The following is a 19,656-nucleotide window of genomic DNA, read 5'->3' as shown; positions in this document are numbered from 1 at the left end:
TAATGATTTGTATCGGGCCAGTGGCGCAATGGATAACGCGTCTGACTACGGATCAGAAGATTCTAGGTTCGACTCCTGGCTGGCTCGATTCTTTTGACATTTGATTCACTTATAGGATAAAAGTACATCCTAGTTCTTGATTCTAAATTTTTAAATTTTAATTCTTTATTGTCACTTGTTAACAAATGTGTGTACAAAGAAATGCAGTGCTTGGAGTGCAGAAATCATAAATAAAAAATAAAAAACAATAAAAATTATGTTGTACAAACTGGCTGTTTAACCATATTTATCATAACAGCAAAAACAAGAAAATCACAATTTAAACATACATATATTTTATTGCACTTTTGAAATAATAATCAAATAATAATTCCGGAAAACTCAAGGGGCACCGTTGTGTAGGTCTATATTGCCCCCTCGCGACATTTGCTTGGTATATATACTAAGCGCAAAGCGAGTGTCACTGGGTGACACTGTCAAATCTAATACCTTAATAAAGGATTTTTTTGTAAAATGTGTTTTCTAAATAGTGTGATCACAATATTTAAAGTTTATTCTAAAATCACAACATAAGCTTTTTAGTTGCAATTGCATTGTGAATTAGTGCAAGCAAACTTCTGTACTTTTATGTAGATGTCACGAGGGGGCAGTAGCAGTTAAGCAACGTGAGATAAGGACTTTTATATTTTCTTTTTATTATGATGGAGATAATAATAATGATGATGATGATAAATTTAAAGAAACATAGTAAAAATGACTGAGTGTTACATGCTAGGTTACTTTGTAAATGAATGTTAATCTTAACATACACGAAATGTGTACTTCTGGGTTCTACATATGAGGGAAAGTATGCAAAGATTCACTTTCAAAAGAATCGAGCCAGCCAGGAGTCGAACCTAGAATCTTCTGATCCGTAGTCAGACGCGTTATCCATTGCGCCACTGGCCCGATACGGGAAGTGACGTATAGGAGCTCAGAGAACTTTTGATATTACGCTATTAACTTTCGTTCATTTTTGCTTGTAAAATTAAGGTTCTTGTGTGTCACGTACCTGAACCAAATGTTCTTTATGATTCAGCTTTGCGTAATTGTACCAACATAGTTGATAATGGGCGTTCAATCACCTCTACGATTCTTTACTGTTGACAGCGAGTGAACAAATTCCAGACATAAGTTAAATTAGCGTCTGAACTTTTCGACAGTTTTGAATGGAAAATCATGTTATTGACAATCTTAGTACACGATCTTAGTACTGGCGAAAGAAAGCTCAGATTACAAACGTCTACAGGTCTATGTAAGGTAAACAATAAAAATCCCTAACGCCTCATCATTATGAATGGGCACTGGAGTAAAGGTAGTTTTGGATTACAGCCAAAGTATTACGCCGTTGAACGGGTTGCCAGGTTTGGTTATAATCTGTTGTAAGCAGTTCGAGAATTTGTAAATGGAGATGACCCCCCCAGCAGACGCTGGTATTTCACATGGCAATGACAACATCATGTAGTTGTACATCCTCATTTCAAACATATTACTAGTTTAACTCGAACACTGATTAAACCTCACCTGCCTAGCTTTCTAGTGACCCTTTAGCCTGTTCAGGTGTGTTTGATCTGGAGCTGAACTCTGCAGGACTACATGGGTCTCCAACCCTGTTCCCAGAGGGCACCTGTCCTAAAGATTTTAGTTCCAACCCCAATAAAACACCCCTGAACCTGCTAATCAAGTTTTTCAGGGCTGCCTAAAAATAAGTGTGTTGAAATAGGGTTGGAAGACAATTTTTTTTTGCACATATAAGATTAAGGTCTGAACTAACTATAACCATTATTTTGAGAGGATTTAAAAAATATTTCCTATACAATTATTTACATTTTTTAGATTATCATTATCAAAAATTATCATTACCGAAACATGATGTTACCTTAAATATATGGATTTACAAACTCACGTTTCGGTAATTCGAACTAAAAAGTTGTCTAGGTACTATGACAAACAAAATTTCAACTTTTATCTGGAGAGAAAAAAACTGTTTAGCTGGTAGCCATCTTGAGTGTCACAGTCAATTATGTCCCTTCCAACAATTGTTTTAAAAAAATGTTAGTTCCTTGAGGGCTTAAACAATGATTGAAAATTGTTGCGGAGGATGAGAAATTTTTCTTGGAAACATTTATATTCCTTATTATCGTCTTTAAATTTACCAATGATCACCAAATAGCACATGTTTCTGTACTGTAAATGTTTATAGTATAACATGCACTGAAGCTTTTTATTTTTTAGATTTTTTAATTATAAATATTTCCATGTCAAAGAACCCAAATCCAGTCATGGCCACCTTAATGAAAATTTTCCCCTTAAATGTGGAAAAAACAACAAAATTGGTTTGTATGAATTAAAATTATATTTGAAATCATGTGCAAAATAGTACATGAAGAGATGTTTGTAACTGTATGCTTCTTATTTTAATAGTCTTACTACTTTGCATTTACTTTTTTTTATCAAAATGTTTCATGACACCTCATAAGTCATGTGTGCATCCATGACGATACGCAATGCCAGACTGGTGCGATGCATTAAAAAGCCGTCAAGCGTTAATATTTCTAAGGTATCTGGCAACCACAGATCGTGAAGCAAAGTTCACTCTTCAACCAGGCCAGATTGCGCAATTCACAGGAACATAAAACTACCGAGAGACCTCTTGTAAACGCACATTCTGCTGCTGTGCTACGTTAAGTTTGATCATGAGAAGATCTTCTGTACTGTTCCTGTGTATGATAGCTGCACTGACTTTTCAATGCACAGTGAAAGCAAATGATGGTAAGTGAGCATAATGGCAGTCAGTTGCACTGTTGTTTATTCTGTTGTAGAAGTGTGTATGCACCAACTTTATGATGTTTTAATCTATTATTTATTTCTTTATCTAGTTTAACTTTATTTAACTGTAACATTGTCACCCAGGGGAATTTATTTTAGTGCATTGGACACATATTTGCTTATTTGTTTGTTTTGACAACATGCCCCAATTTTCATGTACTGTATGTTGTTGCATTCTGTGGGGTCAGTTTTCACAATGTGAATTTCCCATTTCAACAGTGAAAAATTTCACATACATTATGTGAAACTGAAAAAAGCTGATAATGGGCACGATATGTGACGCCATAATATTTATCAAAGCAAAGTCATGTGATTACATGTGTTTCAACATGCCCCGATCTGATATTTATTACACAATTGTCGCATACAGTTTAGGTCGCATACAGTTTTAAAATACACTTATTTATTGTGTCCCAGTGAGGTTTAGTTTGCAGGACAGATGTACTAATAATATTTTATTAAACACAGGGCTCCAGACTGCTACCAAATGGTCGCATTTTGCCACCAAAATTTGAGAGTGTGTCACTGAATTTTACATCCATTCGAACATGTGCGACCAGTAAATTTGACCTTTTTTTTTGATGTGACACTGAATTTAAAACAGCATGTTGTACTTTCTGCATTTACCATCAAAGTATTTATTAGTAATACAGTGTATTACTTAGTAGAAATGTGAATATTTGGTTAGCATGTTGATTTACGGTGTGTGCCCCTACATTTTCTGGTTGCGCCCCTAAAATTTTCAGTTGGGGGCCACTGTGCTCCTAGTGAAAAAAGTTAGTCTGGAGCCCTGAAACAAATATTGCAATTAATACATTTTTGCTAACATTCATATAAAAACCAAGTTCAACCTTTCAGTAAAAATCTGCCTTTCTTACATTGATGACCTTTGCTTGAATCCATGCGTGTGTTGAGTTCCACATGTTTACCCAAAAGCAGGTAATGCTCTTTTTAATGATTGTACACAGGACCTGTCTTAGAAACCAAATTAGGATCCCTGAAAGGGTCGTATCTTACTGCGGATGGGAAGGAAACACTGATTCATACCTACCTGGGCATTCCATTCGCCAAGCCACCCGTGGGCCCATTGAGGTTGGCTCCGCCCCAACCGGCAGAAACATGGGCTGGAGTGAGAGATGCCACAAAACAGCCACCCATGTAGGAATAAAACATAACTAATAAACCTACAGTTAATGTAAAATGCAATGTTTTGCTTGATCAAGCATTCTCCTAGAAATAAAAAAAATGAATTTGACTCGTTTTAGGTGTCTGCAGGAGAAGCAGGCACTTGTGGATTTGTTAGCGAATGTTTCTATGAGTATGGAGATTCCTGAGCTATCAGAAGACTGCCTGTACCTCAACATTTACACCCCATCTAAACCTGGAGACAATACCAAGTTGCCTGTAAGTATTTTGCCTTTAAAGGTGCAGTGTTTAAATTTTAGCGGCATCTAGTGGTGAGGTTGCGAATTGCAACCAACGGCTTAGTTCACAGCTCACCCTTTGCTTTTGAAACACATAGAGAAGCTACGGGAGCCGCCACCGGACAAACATGTCATCATCGGAGACAACTTAGTAAAAAATGTGTCCGTTAAGGGCTTCTGTAGAAAAATGACAGCACAAAATGGCAACTTCCATGTACGGGGACCCTCGGTGTATGTAGATAAAAAGGTCTCGTTCTTAGGTAATAAACACATAACGATTCATTATAAAAGGTCTTTATACACCCCTGATAATATAGTTTTGTATATTATTTTGCATTTCTGTCAAAAGATCCTTCTAAAAATTACACACTGCACCTTTAAGGGATATGTTGAATTAAGGGAAATGTGTCATTTCTCACACTAAGTTGTTACAAACCCTATATGAGTTTTTCTGTTAGGCTGTTTTTTAATATACTGAGAGTGAATAATAAGAAAACTAATGAGATTTTTAAATGGACATACATTCAAAATGGTCCATACAAAAGACGTGATAGTCCCTATAAAGTCAGATATTAAATGTGTCGTGGGCTGAATAAGCAAACATTACTCTGTTTATGCATAACTAATGCAGTTTTATTTTAACGGTAATGGTTGTTAAAAAAAAGAAATAATTTTAGTAATAATTTTTACATTTCATTTTGTCTATGTGCCACTACCTCGACCTCTCCATTATTAGCCTATAGTACCCAAGTTTGAGTTTTTCGTGATGCATGCTATACACCTTCAGGTATGCATGTACATTAAAAATAATTTATTTACTTTAATTCTTTGCATTTAATTCAATTGACATTTTTGTAATGTACAAATAAAACAACAAAATTACATTTTAGAAAATGTTTCATTAGAAAAATAAACATCTGGGTCAATGACATTTATCCTTTTTCCTTATCTCACATTAAAGGTCATTGCGGCCAACTTTAGCACAAGTTTGTGCGCCTCTGCTTTAAAGCGTCAATGCAGAATTTTTGCCTCTCTATCGCCATCTCTGTTTCAAATTGCAGGTTACTTTATGTGCTGCAAAAACAGATGACATGTAATCCGACCAGAAAACTCAAATTATAAATTATTATTATAAGCTTACCCTCTATGGTAAGGTTAGGAGACCACTTTCAACACTGACTTTTTATGTACGTGCTTAATGACTGATTTTTGTTAATTTTAACCAGAAAAATGTATGCCGCTTTAATAATGACAGAATTTTGGAGGAACTTCTTTAAATTTAATTTATTTTTGTTGCATATTATGCATTGTGCACACATTAATATTGTTTTAACACTGCAAAAAATTATTTTCAAGAAAAAAAAGTATTTGTATTTTTGTCTTGTTTTCAGTAAAAAAATCTAAAAATTCTTAAATTAAGATGCTTTTTCTTGATGACCAAAACGACCCAAGTAAATAAGTCTAGTTTTTAGACCAAAAATATCAAATTTAAGTGACTTTGTGCGTAAAACAAGCAAAAAAATCTGCCAATGGGGTAAGCAAATTTTTTGTGGAATTTTTTTTAATTTCGTGTTTTTTCTAGATTTTTTTGCTTACCCCATTGGCAGATTTTGTTGCTTGTTTTACACACAAAGTCACTTCAATTCGATATTTTTGGTCTAAAAACTAGACTTATTTTCTTGGGTCATTTTGCTCATCAAGAAAAGCATCTTAATTTAAGAATTTTTTAAGATTTTTACTGAAAACAAGACAAAAATTTTTTCTTGAAAATCTTTTTTTGTAGTGAAATCACTTAATTGTTATATTGTTTGGTGTGAAAAGGTTATGGTTTGGATCCATGGTGGAGGATTCGTTATGGGTTCTGCGTCGATGTTCGACGGACACGTTCTGGCTGCTTATCAGGATGTAGTAGTGGTCTTAATTCAATACAGGCTCGGATTACTTGGATTTTTGAGGTAAACATCTCACATTAATCGCCATAAGGCTTCTGAGGCTTTTACAGTATATCAAAATATTTGGGACAATCAAATGTGATGATGTTAAGCAGAATAAACAGTAACCCTCAACCTTTTACTTAGTGACCAAGATCTGTTAGTGATCATAGTTCTGGACCTCATTACCTATGAGTGCAATAAAGTGTTAAACATTGAACTTTGAACACTGTTGGTCTGATAGCAATTTGATTTGTAGAGTACTGTTGATAAAGTGGAGGTCTAAGGTCTAGAATGGGCAAACGTGCTAAATGACTTGAATTATAATTAGTTGCAACTGTAAAACAGTTCAACCAATAAAAAGAGCAATTACTTTATAATTATTAAGCCTCACTGTGACAGAGTTGTAAGATTAACTTCTGTCCTTTAGCACAGGAGATGAGCACGCACCAGGAAACTACGGTCTTCTGGATCAGGTAGCTGCGCTTCAGTGGGTCCAGGAGAACATCCACAGCTTCGGTGGAGATCCTGGATTAGTGACTATCTTTGGAGAGTCTGCTGGTGGAGTCAGTGTGTCCCTACATGTAGGAACTCAAAATTCATAAATGTGCATGATTATGTAGGATTATAAAAGAGAGGATTCCCAGCTTTATCAAAATTACACATTTGGATAAAGATGTCAGGTTACATTAGGGTTACACAAATAGAAAATGATGTAATTCACAAAATTGTATTTAAAGTGAGACGTGTCTTTATTAATTCTCCCAACATCTCTTTAATAGGTTCTTTCACCGTTGTCTACAAACCTCTTCCATTATGCCATCGCAGAGAGTGGCACTGCGGCAATGGATGCTATCATGACCTCAGCCCCCCTGTTAACAGCCCATGTTAAATATCTCTTTTCTTTTAATAGAAATTAAGTTTAAATAAAGAAATATTACTCAATAACAACATTAAGTGTTTTTCTCTAGGGTATAGCCAATGCATCAGGCTGTGATGTTTCCAGCACAAAGAAGATTGTTGACTGCATCATGGAATTGTCAGAAGAAGACATCTTAAGGATAACTCATGTTGGCTATCTATCTATCTATCTATCTATCTATCTATCTATCTATCTATCTATCTATCTATCTATCTATCTATCTATCTATCTATCTATCTATCTATCTATCTATCTATCTATCTATCTATCTATCTATCTATCTATCTTTCTATCTTTCTTTCTTCAGGTTTTTTCAAGAAGTTATCTGTGTTTCTATGTTTTTGAAACAGGATAATCCATTGTTTCGTTTTGGAGTGACAACAGATGGCCAGTTTCTTCCAAAATCTGCAGATGAGATTCTTCAATCCCACAAGTTCAACAAAGTGCCTCTCATTACTGGAGTTACTAATGATGAATGTGGCTATCTGCTGCCAAATGTAACCGAAGACCTCTTTACTTTTAAAAGTAAAAATGCGTAGTTATAGACATGTAAAAATATCTAACTGTTTCTTCCATAGTTCATGGCAGGTCCAGGATGGATCGATGGCATGGACAGAGAGCCGATCATGCAGCTTTTGCCCATGTTTAATCCTGATGTAAGACAGATATTTTTATCACTGCATACTTTTCTGAAGTATATAAACAAGAAGGTCAAAACATGTATTAGTTACTCATGGTGTACCACATGAGTCAGTGTTGGGTCCGCTTTTAATTAATATCTATATTTTACTTATAGTCATATTTTTGGCACTTAACACAGATGGAACACAGTTGCAAATGTTTGGGTTTCCAATTTTGTTTATTTTACTTTATTTACTATGACTTTTTTCTATACGTTATACCGACTAATATCCATATGGTTCAATTTCTTTCTTTATTTCATTTAGCTTTACGATCCATTTCTTGGTGATATCGTGTTAAATGAGTATCTGGGCACAACCAATGACAGGATTAAAATCAGAGATGGTTTCCGAGAGATGTTAGGTGACTTATTTTTTAACATCCCAGCTCGCAGAACCGCAAATTATCACAGAGGTGAGAGTGACCTCTATATACCCTATAATGTCAAACAAGTTCTCTGTTTCCCAAAAAAAGTATAATGTGAAATGTAACTTCAGTATCAGAAATCAGCATCAGACACCATTTTAAGCATGATTTTTTTTCCTATTAGATTCTGGTGCACCAGTATACATGTATGAATTCCAGCATCCTCCCAGTATACTTCAAAAGAGAAGACCCAGTTTTTCTGGCGTTGACCATGGAGATGAAATTTTATTTGTCTTTGGTTCCTGTTTTGGAAACGGACATATCAAACTGGAAGGTACAGTATAAATATTATTATTATAAATACCAAATTATTTATATTACGATCACATTCATTTTTTACATTCATAGATTTCAATAGGCTTAAATGATTTTATAGACATTCTGTAGATAGAGATTAGATCAGTCCAGTGTTTATTTCTTTTCCATACTTCAGAAAAACTCACAGAGGAAGAAAGTGAACTTTGTGAAACTGTCATGGCTTATTGGGGAAACTTTGCTCGCACTGGGTAAGTGATAGTTGCACCATTTAAATAGATAGTTCACCATTTTCCACCCTGTCCGTCATCCAGAACCTTTTATGATGTTAATTTAATAAATAGATTTTTTTTCATACAGTTGCAATACACAGTGTCTTTATACTATTATATTGAATGACTATTATTATCAGAACCAGCACTGACCTTTATGGGTGATTCTCATGAAAACTTGGTTTTAAAAATGTCAAGCATGAAAATGTAAAAATTGCTTAAATTTACTTTTTTTCCCACCAGACATTGAAAAACAAAGTCTAGAGTAAATGGGAACATTAATTTAAAAACTTTTACTTATCATTTAACACTTTTTGTAACTTTTTAAAAAATTAGTCCTAAAAAATCTCATTACCGCAACAGTCAGAAAACATCAACACTGACATATTTTCAAAATGACATGACAAACCTGAAAGAGCATAATTTGGAGATTCTGCACATGCAAAGTATTATGCTTCTATTAATTAAATTAACATTTAATAAGCATCTGTTGCGGTAATGATAATCAAAATGTTGTGTAAGCATTCTGACAAGACAATATTTCAAATTAACTGTAAAAAAATGATCTTACCTGGTAGCCATCTTGAAGTAATTGGTCCATTTGAGGTCACTCAAAATCAAACTTTATTAAATTTCTGTATGTGTGCTTAAACTGTTCTCAAAAAGTGTTGCGGAGGATGAGAACATCAGGCATGGACACATAATTTTCCTAATTTTTCATTATTATTATTATTATACATGAATATTCAGTAAATATTTTTTCTGTCATCTAAAGTAGTCTAGCAAAACATCCATTTATTTTTTTTCATAATATTTTTGTGTTAATTTGATTCAATTACTACATAAAGCATGTTCAAACACAGCCGGACACATTGCGGTAATGAGAATTTCAGCAGAAAATGAGATCAAATTTCCAATTATAAATTCTTATGTTGAAATCACACATTGTGCAAGGTAAAACACAGTATTGTGTTAATTCTGATGCTTTTTAATGTTACTATATTAAACATTTTAAAGTTTTAAAATCATTAGTGCCGTGGTGTTTCAATGGTTTCGTGAGAATCACCCTTATAGACACAAATCCTGAAATAAAAGCAAATGTACTCGTGTTTAACATGCTTGGGACTGTTTGTATAACTCCTGGCAGGTCTCCTAATGGTCCGGGTCTCACAGCATGGCCTGAATATAAAGCTGAGGCTGAATATCTCGGCATTGGACTGCAACAGAAGCCTGACAAAAATTTTAAAGATAAACATTTTACTTTCATGACCCAAAAACTTCAACCAATCATAAAAGAACGAAAGGAAGGCAAGTTATCAATTATAATTTGCAACTTTATACACAAAACTACCAGATTGTGTTTACTCTGACAGTAATAGAAATGCACCTTACATTATCTGTTTTTATGGCAGGACCTGTAGTTCATACCAAATTAGGATCTCTAAGAGGCTCCCTCCAGTCCGTGAAGGGCAAGGAGACAATCGTGCGTTCCTATCTAGGTGTACCGTTTGCTAAGCCACCTGTTGGGCCGCTCCGACTGGCCCGACCCCAACCTGCAGAACCATGGCAGGGAGTGAGAGACGCCACACAACAACCACCAATGTAAGATGATCAATTTAAGGATGTTATAAACACTCTTAACCTCTAAATAATAGATATTTATGTCAATGTATATGTAGAAAATGCATGCATTTATATATTTATTTCTTCATGTTTTTAAAGCATCTACTTCAAATGATCATTGTAATGCATTGTTTGTTTAGATGTATTCAGGACAGGGAAGGACTTGTAAATGAACTAGAGTTTTTTGCTATGAGTCTGGACATTCCTGAAGCCTCTGAAGATTGCTTGTATGTCAACGTTTATACTCCATCCAAACCTGGTCAAGATACAAAGTTACCAGTAAGTTGGAAAAACATCCTTATCACAATTAACTGTAAAAAACTGTATAGTAAAACCATGGTTTTGCTAATAGTAATCAAAACACCAAAAACCATGTTTTACTATTACATTTTGATGGGAATGCCTGAGACAAAGACCTGCAGACAGCTTTTCAATCAGAGGCCGCCATTTTGTTCACATCACAATACATGACGTGAAAATGATGCAATCAAAATGCTTTCTTTTAACGCGACAGCATAAACAAGTCTTCAATCAGTAGATCGTAAAATTATGTGAAACAGAAGATGAGAATTGTACGAACCAGACAGTACATAACAAAATAGAAAATACATAAATAAAAGATGATCAAAATAAAGGTAACAAGGTGGGAGTGGGAAGTAAAACATTCTCACATGATAAACTAGATACCATAGTATTTAATATAGGAAATTGTAGTAATATTTCACGACCATAGAGTGCCGCGAGGATTACATATTTTTGTAGGCTAAGACACGGTATTTTTCACACAATTTATTTTTATGTATACCGCTGCATATTTTAAATGCAATGCAAATGAAAGTTATCCACAAACATTAACCTTTATAAGTCCCATGAGGTCAATCTTACCCCCAAGCCACTTTTTTTTTTTGTTAAAAAACATGGTTCCCTTCATCTCAGTGGAATAAGATTTTGTGACTTTTCTAGACTGTCTGTCAGTATCAGGCTTGTGCACTATTCAGAATTTTAGAATTGGCCTCCATTCAATTCATGAATTGGAATTTGAATTGAATTGACTCCGCCCTAAAGGAAGTTGAATTTGAATTGGAATGACAGGAAGTGAATTTAAATTCATGGCAATTCAAAGAAATTCCACAGTCACACAACAGAAAAAATCTCACATACAATCAGTAACTTTGGAAAATTGTTTGGCAACCATTTTAAATACTTGGTTAAAGTAAAGCACAAAGTCATGTTTCATCGTGTTCCATAAAATTACAATTACAAAAAAATCTAACTCAATTATTTGTTATGTGACTAGAGTTTTTAACATTAATTGCTGCGGGAAAACATTTCCTGTTAATGTAATCTGTACAAGTAGTTCAAACTAATATAATTTATAGAATATGTAATGCAATCATATACTGAAAGCTTCATTTTTAACACTTCACTTACTGTATAATATGTATATGAATTTCTTTGAATTTCTATTGAATTGCAATTCTGCTTCCTTTAATTTAAATTCGAATTGTAATTCTAGATCCTGTTTTTGACATCAATTCAAATTCAAGAATTGAATTGGAATTCAGGGGTCATTCTTAATTCAATTTTAAATTGTGTACAAGCCTGGTCAGTATTCATATAAAAAACTGGCTTGATTCGGTTGTTCTAAATATGTGTAAAAAAAAAAAAAGTTACCAATAGAGGCTATTTGGGGGTAAAAATGACCCCAATTGAAAATGAATGGGAAATGCAAAAAAATCATATTTTCATTTTATTTGTCAAAAAAATCAGTGCATCTAGAATAAATCAAAAATTTCAACACAGAAAAGTAGGCCTGGTACTAGAGCACAAATGCAATATAGAAAAGACATGCTCAATCACACACACACACACACACACACACACACACACACACACACACACACACACACACACACACACACAAAGGTATAACTGCCACAGAGAGCATTTTTTACATAATTTTGCAAAAAAAATAGCCACCACAGATGCAAAACTGTTGTAAAATGTAAATGGATGGGCTCTAATGCTTACACAGGTACATACACACGTGCACAAACACACACACAGTAAACCCTACTCACACACACACAAAGACACAGACACACACACACACACACACACATAAAGACACAAATACACTTGCACGCGCGCACACACGCGCACACACGCACACACGCACACACACACACACACACACACACACACACACACACACACACTGACATTCAGTCAAATTTCTGTGGCATTTTGTAAAAACAGACATTTTAAAATGCATCAAAAACTACAAAAAACTACTCTAATTTAATCTATTTAAAATTATATTTATTTTTAATGTCTTTTCTATTGTTTATATATACATAAATTCACAAAGTGTATCACTAAAGTAGTGATGTGAGCAGTTGGCCACATCCAGTAAAATGAATGGTCTCTATGGGCCTCTGCTGGTCAAAATGATTTATTTCCTAAACTGTAATTCTTTTATGTTTTTTTTTTTTTACATCTAGATCAATATCTAAAAACAATTTAAATCAAATTTAGATCATAATTTATGTGCATTTTTTTATAATAATTTGATATTTTACAGGCAAGCTAATGGTGTAGTTGAGGAATTTAGTGGTAAACAGGTACTTCAAGTCTCTCAAAACACAGCATTAATGTATAGACGGTTTCATTGGAAGCACGTGATACACGTATTGATCCGAACCTTACTTACAGTTTCGTTTTTTTAATGGTCTGACTACTTGCTAAACTGATCTCTTGAACAAATGCCTCGTCGAAAATAACAAATGTTTTGGTTTCCTAGGTAATCTATGTGTTGTTTTTTTGCTTGTTATATAATAAAATACGTTTAAAGAACTTTGTTCTTATTTATTCTTAGCGGAGTTTACCGGAAGCTACGTGCAGCCGCTTGTTTATGTTGTTACTGCTGAAACGGTCTATAGATGGAAAGTAAACAAAAAACGTATCATTAAAAATGTATATATTTTTGTAATCACTCTTTTAATTTCTGGGGTAATTTTTACCCCCACAGAACTATCGGTATACAGGAAAATCTGTGCTTTTGAGGGTTAAGAGTACAGAGCAATAAAATTAATGTGGAAAACAGTTATTTAAATTCTTTGAACCAAACCAGCTGAGGATTTCAAGTTTTCTTTTTTTATATAGTTGGTTATTTAGCTGTTTGTGCATGTATAAGATATGCATAATTACAAAATCGTACGTTCTCAATTCTGAAGAGATCGCTGATCCAGAGACCTACCTAAAACACCTCAATCTGAAATGCCCCAAGGCATTTCCAACTTTGCTAGGAAATTCTCGCTCTTGTGATTTACAGACTGTGTTTTAATTATTAAATGTTTTAATGTAACTCCAAACTCAATAATTAAAAAAAAAAAATCAGCTCTCAGAATCTATGTTAGTTTAAGTTTGTCACGCGTAATATTAATATCAAGAGGATAATGTTTTACTCTTAGTGCAGGAGTCAAGTGTTTTGTTTTAGACAGATATTAAAGGTAATGGTTCAATTAAATGACAAACTGTTAATAAACCTGTTGCCAAGGCATACGAGTTTAATTAGGAGATAATATTTAATTAGGAGATAAGCTATCATTTTGACAAATGGCTTAAATACACTGTATACACAAAACCATATGCTCACTGCTGCGACAGGCCATCCTTTGTCCCGTATTTCAGAGTGATAAAGTTGGCAATAGTCATAAGTATTGTAAGCTAAAACGTCAAAGTATATCTTGTCTTGCAAATAAACCACCTCATATTTGTATATGTCGCCTTATTTTAATAACCAATGATCTTGAAGTTCTCTCTGGAAATGTCAGATTTTTGTGTGTGTGTTTTCAGGTTATGGTTTGGATTCACGGCGGAGGCTTTAGTTTAGGTTCAGCTTCACTGTATGAAGGCTCAGTTCTGTCAGGGTATCAGAATGTGGTTGTGGTGATGATTCAGTACAGATTGGGTCTGTTGGGATTCTTCAGGTATGTCTTAAACAACAATGCAAAACAATTATTTGATGTCATTGTTCACAATCTTCGAAAGGGTTTAATGTCACATGACCGAAGCTTTTTATTATATTAGAGGCAAAGATACAGTATTTGCTCTGACATGAAGTTTGATTTAAGCCTCAGCCTCCATACTAGGCAAATTACTAGGTTTTGGGGAGAGCTTTACTGTTTGGTTTTTTTGTATTTTAATAAGAAAATTAAATTTAATGTCTTTATGTTTTGTAGCACAGGAGATGAGCATGCACCAGGAAACTACGGTCTTCTGGATCAGGTGGTTGCGCTTCAGTGGGTCCAGGAGAACATCCACAGCTTCGGTGGAGATCCTGGATCAGTGACTATCTTTGGAGAGTCTGCGGGAGGAATAAGTGTTCATTTGCTGGTAAATGTCTATCTTTCATGGATATGAAGTATTTTTGTAAGCAACCACAGTACTAAAATGATCTGAATCTGCAACGCTTTCTGCAAAACATCTTTAAAAAGATACTAGGAATAATTTTATAACTAAAATAACAGAACTGTGTTATATTGAAGCATCTTTAAGTGTAGTCACCATTTGATGTTGAGATGCTTTTTAAAGGGGAAATTTCACAAGATTTTTTTTAAAGATGTCTAATAAATCTTTGGTGTTTTCAGAGTACATATGTGAAGTTTTAGCTCAAAATGCCATAAAAATTATTTATTATAGTATATTAAAATTACCACTTTGTAAATGTGAGCAAAAATTTGCTGTTTTATGTGTCCTTTAAAATGCAAATGAGTTGATTTCTGCACTAAATGGCAGTGCTGTGCTTGGATAGTGCAAATTAAGGGGTGGTATTATCCCCTTCTGACATCACAAAGGGAGACAAATTTCAATTACCTATTTTTTCACATGCTTGAAGAAGATGATCAAAACTTGGTTATTGGGTTGATCTTTGTACATTTTCTAGGTTGATAAAAGCACTGGGGACCCAATTATAGCACTTAAACATGAAAAAGTCAGATTTTCATAATATGTCCCCTTTAAACATCATTGAAGGAGTTTGCATTTATCCTGGCTTATTATTTCTCTTTATAATTAGATCCAAGTTATTCATTACAAAATATTTTGTTCAATAAAATTTGGTAAGAGACAGTTCTATAGTGAAATAAATTAATATGTTGGTTATAAGGTAATTATTAATGCCTACAAAACTAAAAATAAACCGTCAGATCAAAATATTTGTAGGTCAAGAATATCATAGCAAAATGATATATACTCTACTAAATGCTGGGTTATTTTTAACTCATGGTTGGGTCAAAAAGGGATAAACCTAGTCGTTGGGTTAAACCAGTGGTTCTCAAATGTTCGGTGTGCAAAGTCTGAAGGGTGAATTTAAATGAAATAAAACATAATTATTATACAGTTTAGCGCTGTTGGTTTGTAGTCTATAATTTTATGTGGTTTAATTAAATTTTTTTTTTTTTTATTCGTTTATTTGCAAAAATGTTTATATTTCACTTAACAATGAAACAACCTAGCATAGGTTAAATTGTCCCTTTTTGGCCCAACCCTGGGTTGCATTTTTATCTAAAAACAGTTCTTATATAATATTTCATACAGTTATGCTTTTCAGATAATTTGTATTTTTTTTTATTCATATTTAGATATATTTTAACCAGAAATAAGGTAAATACTGAGGTTAAATATAGTCAATAATACAAAAATGCTGAGCATTGAACTTTTTAGAAACCTTAATTTATAAACATTAACTCGAATGCAAAATGAATCATATTTTCCATATTTGTTTTAACTGTGTTGGTTGTTTATAATCTGGAGTCACTTTTTTTGTCTTGGAAAGATGCTTTCCCCATTGTCCTCTGGTTTGTTTCATCGTGCCATTGCACAAAGTGGGACCGCCTTGTGGCACGGCCTCGAGACGACCAATCCTTTACTGTCGGCTCAGGTATCGTTTATCTTCCTGTTCTTATTAATAAATCGGATTTTATCTTCAGTTATCAGTTGTATTACGCACATATTAATCTGTATTTCAGAATGTTGCCAGATCATCAAACTGTGACAGCAGTGATTCAGCAGGCATTGTGGACTGCATCATGCGCTGGTCAAAAGAAGAAGTTGAGAAATACTCCAATCAGGTGAGAACATCAGGTTTGGTAAAAAAATGCTGATAAACTGCTTGAAATGTATATTATATAGTCAGATATATGCTCATTCCTTTCATTTGATCAGTTAATAACGGTGTGATATGATTGTATCCATGTTGTTTATAGTACAAAATGCTGCACTTCAGGATGGCTGTGGATTCATATTTTTTGCCTCGTCCTGTAAAGGAGATCATTGAGAAAAAAGAGTTCAGTAAAGTTCCTCTTATTACTGGCATTACTGATGATGAATTTGGCTTTTTATTGCCCGTGGTGAGCAAACATTACATTTATTATACTACACCTGGCAACAGTGTATATCCACACATATATACTATAATTTTTAATATATGAATGTAATTTCTCCATAGTACTTTGAGGGACCAGATTTTATTAAGGGAATGACTAAAGAACAAGCCACCGAAGCGTTGAATTTCCCGTATCCTGATGTAAGATTTGATTCAAAAATATATTTATACTCGTGTGTGTGTATATATATATATATATATATATATATATATATATTCAATTCACTTTAATGTAATGTTTTCGATAGCCTGAGGATCGATGGATCCGTGAACTGGTGGCAAACAAGTACATAGGCGACGCCACCGACCCCATACAAATTCGAGACATTTATAGAGAGATGATGGGAGACGTGCTGTTTAATATCCCTGCTATCAAACTGGCAAAATACCACAAAGGTAAGCAATAATGATTTCTTAAAGGCACACTCCACTTTTTTTGAAGGTGTGCTGATTTTCCAGCTCCTCTGGAGTTAGAAAGTTGGATTTTTGCCGTTTTGGAGTCCATTCAGCTGATCTTCGAGTCTGGCGGTACCACTTTTAGCATAGCTTAGCATGGTCCATTGAATCCGATTAGACCATTAGCATCGCGCTAACAAAATAACCAAAGAGTTTTGATATTTTTCCTATTTAAAACTTGACTCTTCTGTAGTTACACCGTGTACTAAGGAAAATTAAAAATTTTGATTTTCTAGGCAGATATGTCTAGGAACTATACTCTCATTCTGGCGTAATAATCAAGGACTTTGCTGCCGTAACATGGCTACAGTAGGCGTAGTTATATTACGCACTGCCCAAAAATAGTCCCCTTGATTACTTTTAAAAACAGGGGACTATTTTCAGGCGCTGCATATCGAATATCGAAAACTCTTTGGTTATTTTTTGCGCAATGCTAATGGTCTAATCAGATTCAATGGATTATGCTAAGCTATGCTAAAAGTTGTACCGCCAGAACCGTAGATAAGCTGAATGGATTCCAACACGGTAAAAATCAAATGTTTAACTCTAGCGGAGCTGAAAAATGAGCATATTTTCGAAAAAAAGTGGAGTGTCCCTTTAATTATTAATTTACTGATCGGATAGCTTAGCTGGTAGATCATTGTATAAGCACCATAAAGACCATAGGTTCGATCCCTAGGGAACACACATACCGATATAAAAATGTCGCCTTGGGTAAAAGCATCAGCTTTGCAAACATGTAGATTAGGCTTTTAACATAACGTTTGTCTTCAAACTTTACCATCTAATTTTGTATATTTTAATTTTAGCCTCTGGAACCCCTGTATACCTGTACGAGTTTCAGCATACTCCAAGTGTGATCAAGAATAAAAGACCCGGCTTTGTTGGCGTCGACCATGCAGATGAACTTCTCTACATACAGGGTAGCTGCTTCACGAAAGCCCACATTAAGATAACCGGTAAGACAAATGTATCAGAAACATACAGAAATAAACAAAAATATTCCTTAGCAGTCAGAAATAAACGCTCTGTCATATTTTACTGTTCTTAGCCCCATTTACCCAAGAAGATGAAGAACTATGCAGAACGGTGATGGCGTACTGGGGAAACTTTGCTCACACTGGGTAAAATATCTGCCTTTTTCTGCTTAAATTTGAATAAATGTGTGTTTTGTTGTTCGCCTCTAATGCATTTGTGCTTCTAGGTCTCCTAATGGTCCGGGTCTGGCAGCTTGGCCTGAATACGGAGCTGCGGGTGAACATCTCGGCATTGGACTCCAACAGAAACCGGGGAAAAACTTGAAGGAAAAACACTTCAGTTTTCTGACCGAAACACTTCCGGAGCTTGTGCGTCTCGGTCGAGAGAAAAAAGAGCATTTGGAGCTGTAAACCTGTTCTGTTAAAAGGGACACAAGGCACTTAAAAACAACACTGCAAAAATAGATTTTTAAGAAAAAAATTCTTAGCTTTTTTGTCTTGTTTTCAGTAAAAATATCAAAAAAAAAATTCTTAAATTAAGATGCTTTTTCTTGATGAGCAAAAAGAAAATAAGTTTCATTTTTAGACCAAAAATATCAAATTTAAAGCAACACTATGTAGTTTTTTTACCTTTAAATAATGTCTCTAAAATAATTTCAGTGATAGAACAACTTTTAACTGGACAAATTGTACTGTTGCTCCAACCTGAGCAGCCTCCTAGCTGCTACAAGCACACTCTGAAAGTGGCAGTGGAGGGTAGGAAACACAGCCCCGCCCCATCCCCCTGCCTGCAGAAGAGTGTCTGATACCAGGCACTGTTGCGCTTTTCAACCACATGGGGGAGCTGTAAGTCATTTTTACATGGAAACTACATAGTGTTGCTTTAAGTGATTTTGTGAAAAATACAAGCAGGGAAGAAAAAAAAATGCCAATGGGGTATAAGCAAATTTTTCAAGATTTTTTTGCTTACCCTATTGGCAGATAATTTTGTTTTTTGCTTGTTTTATGCACAAAATTAGACCAAAAATATCAAATTTAAGTGATTTTGTGCATAATACAAGCAAAAAAAAAGGCCAATGGGGTGTAAGCAAATTTTTCTTGAATTTTTGAATTTAGGGTTTTAGAAAAATTTTCAAGATTTTTTGCTTACACTATTGGCAGATAATTTTATTTTTTGCTTGTTTTATGCACAAAATCACTTAAATTTGATAGTTTTGGCAAGAATACGCATATTTATTTAAGAATTTTTAGATATTTTTACTGAAATTAAAAATACTTTTTTTTCTTGAAAATCATTTTTTGCAGTGAAGGCACTGTTAGATATTTAGGAGGAGACACTAAATATAAGAATAAAAAGTAATGAGCCAAATGTG

General features: G+C 34.2%; 1 protein-coding gene and 2 non-coding genes across 3 annotated transcripts; 2 read left to right on the top strand and 1 right to left on the bottom strand.

The window, feature by feature from the left end:
• The first annotated feature begins 14 nt into the window (after positions 1–14).
• Positions 15–87, top strand: trnar-acg (transfer RNA arginine (anticodon ACG)). Its single transcript has one exon. It is a non-coding gene; the product is annotated as a tRNA-Arg (tRNA).
• Positions 88–875: 788 nt separating this feature from the next.
• trnar-acg (transfer RNA arginine (anticodon ACG)) lies at positions 876–948 on the bottom strand. The gene has a single exon. It is a non-coding gene; the product is annotated as a tRNA-Arg (tRNA).
• A 1,703-nt stretch (positions 949–2,651) lies between these two features.
• On the top strand, positions 2,652–19,194 carry ces2b (carboxylesterase 2b). Its single transcript, XM_055191802.2, has 25 exons — positions 2,652–2,811; positions 3,837–4,026; positions 4,134–4,272; positions 6,114–6,247; positions 6,654–6,807; positions 7,006–7,110; positions 7,195–7,293; positions 7,496–7,642; positions 7,724–7,801; positions 8,093–8,240; positions 8,377–8,526; positions 8,686–8,758; positions 9,927–10,087; positions 10,192–10,381; positions 10,543–10,681; positions 14,261–14,394; positions 14,647–14,800; positions 16,242–16,346; positions 16,435–16,536; positions 16,672–16,815; positions 16,914–16,991; positions 17,099–17,246; positions 18,116–18,265; positions 18,358–18,430; positions 18,511–19,194. The coding sequence occupies exons 1-25, from the start codon at positions 2,736–2,738 to the stop codon at positions 18,692–18,694; spliced, it is 3,255 nt and encodes a 1,084-aa protein (XP_055047777.2). The 5' UTR covers positions 2,652–2,735; the 3' UTR covers positions 18,695–19,194.
• The last annotated feature ends 462 nt before the right edge of the window (positions 19,195–19,656 follow it).

The sequence above is a fragment of the Misgurnus anguillicaudatus genome, chromosome 6 (assembly GCF_027580225.2).
Source record: "Misgurnus anguillicaudatus chromosome 6, ASM2758022v2, whole genome shotgun sequence".
Classification (NCBI taxonomy): domain Eukaryota; kingdom Metazoa; phylum Chordata; class Actinopteri; order Cypriniformes; family Cobitidae; genus Misgurnus; species Misgurnus anguillicaudatus.
Note: the sequence above shows the minus strand (reverse complement) of the source record. Positions and strands in the feature narration are given on the sequence as shown.

Bases quoted from the DNA above. Each gene is read 5' to 3' on its own strand.
- ces2b (XM_055191802.2), top strand. From the start codon at position 2,736: ATGAGAAGATCTTCTGTACTGTTCCTGTGTATGATAGCTGCACTGACT. The intron at 2,812-3,836 runs GTAAGTGAGCAT...GATTGTACACAG, and splicing joins CACAGTGAAAGCAAATGATG to GACCTGTCTTAGAAACCAAA. The intron at 7,802-8,092 runs GTAAGACAGATA...TATTTCATTTAG, and splicing joins TGCCCATGTTTAATCCTGAT to CTTTACGATCCATTTCTTGG.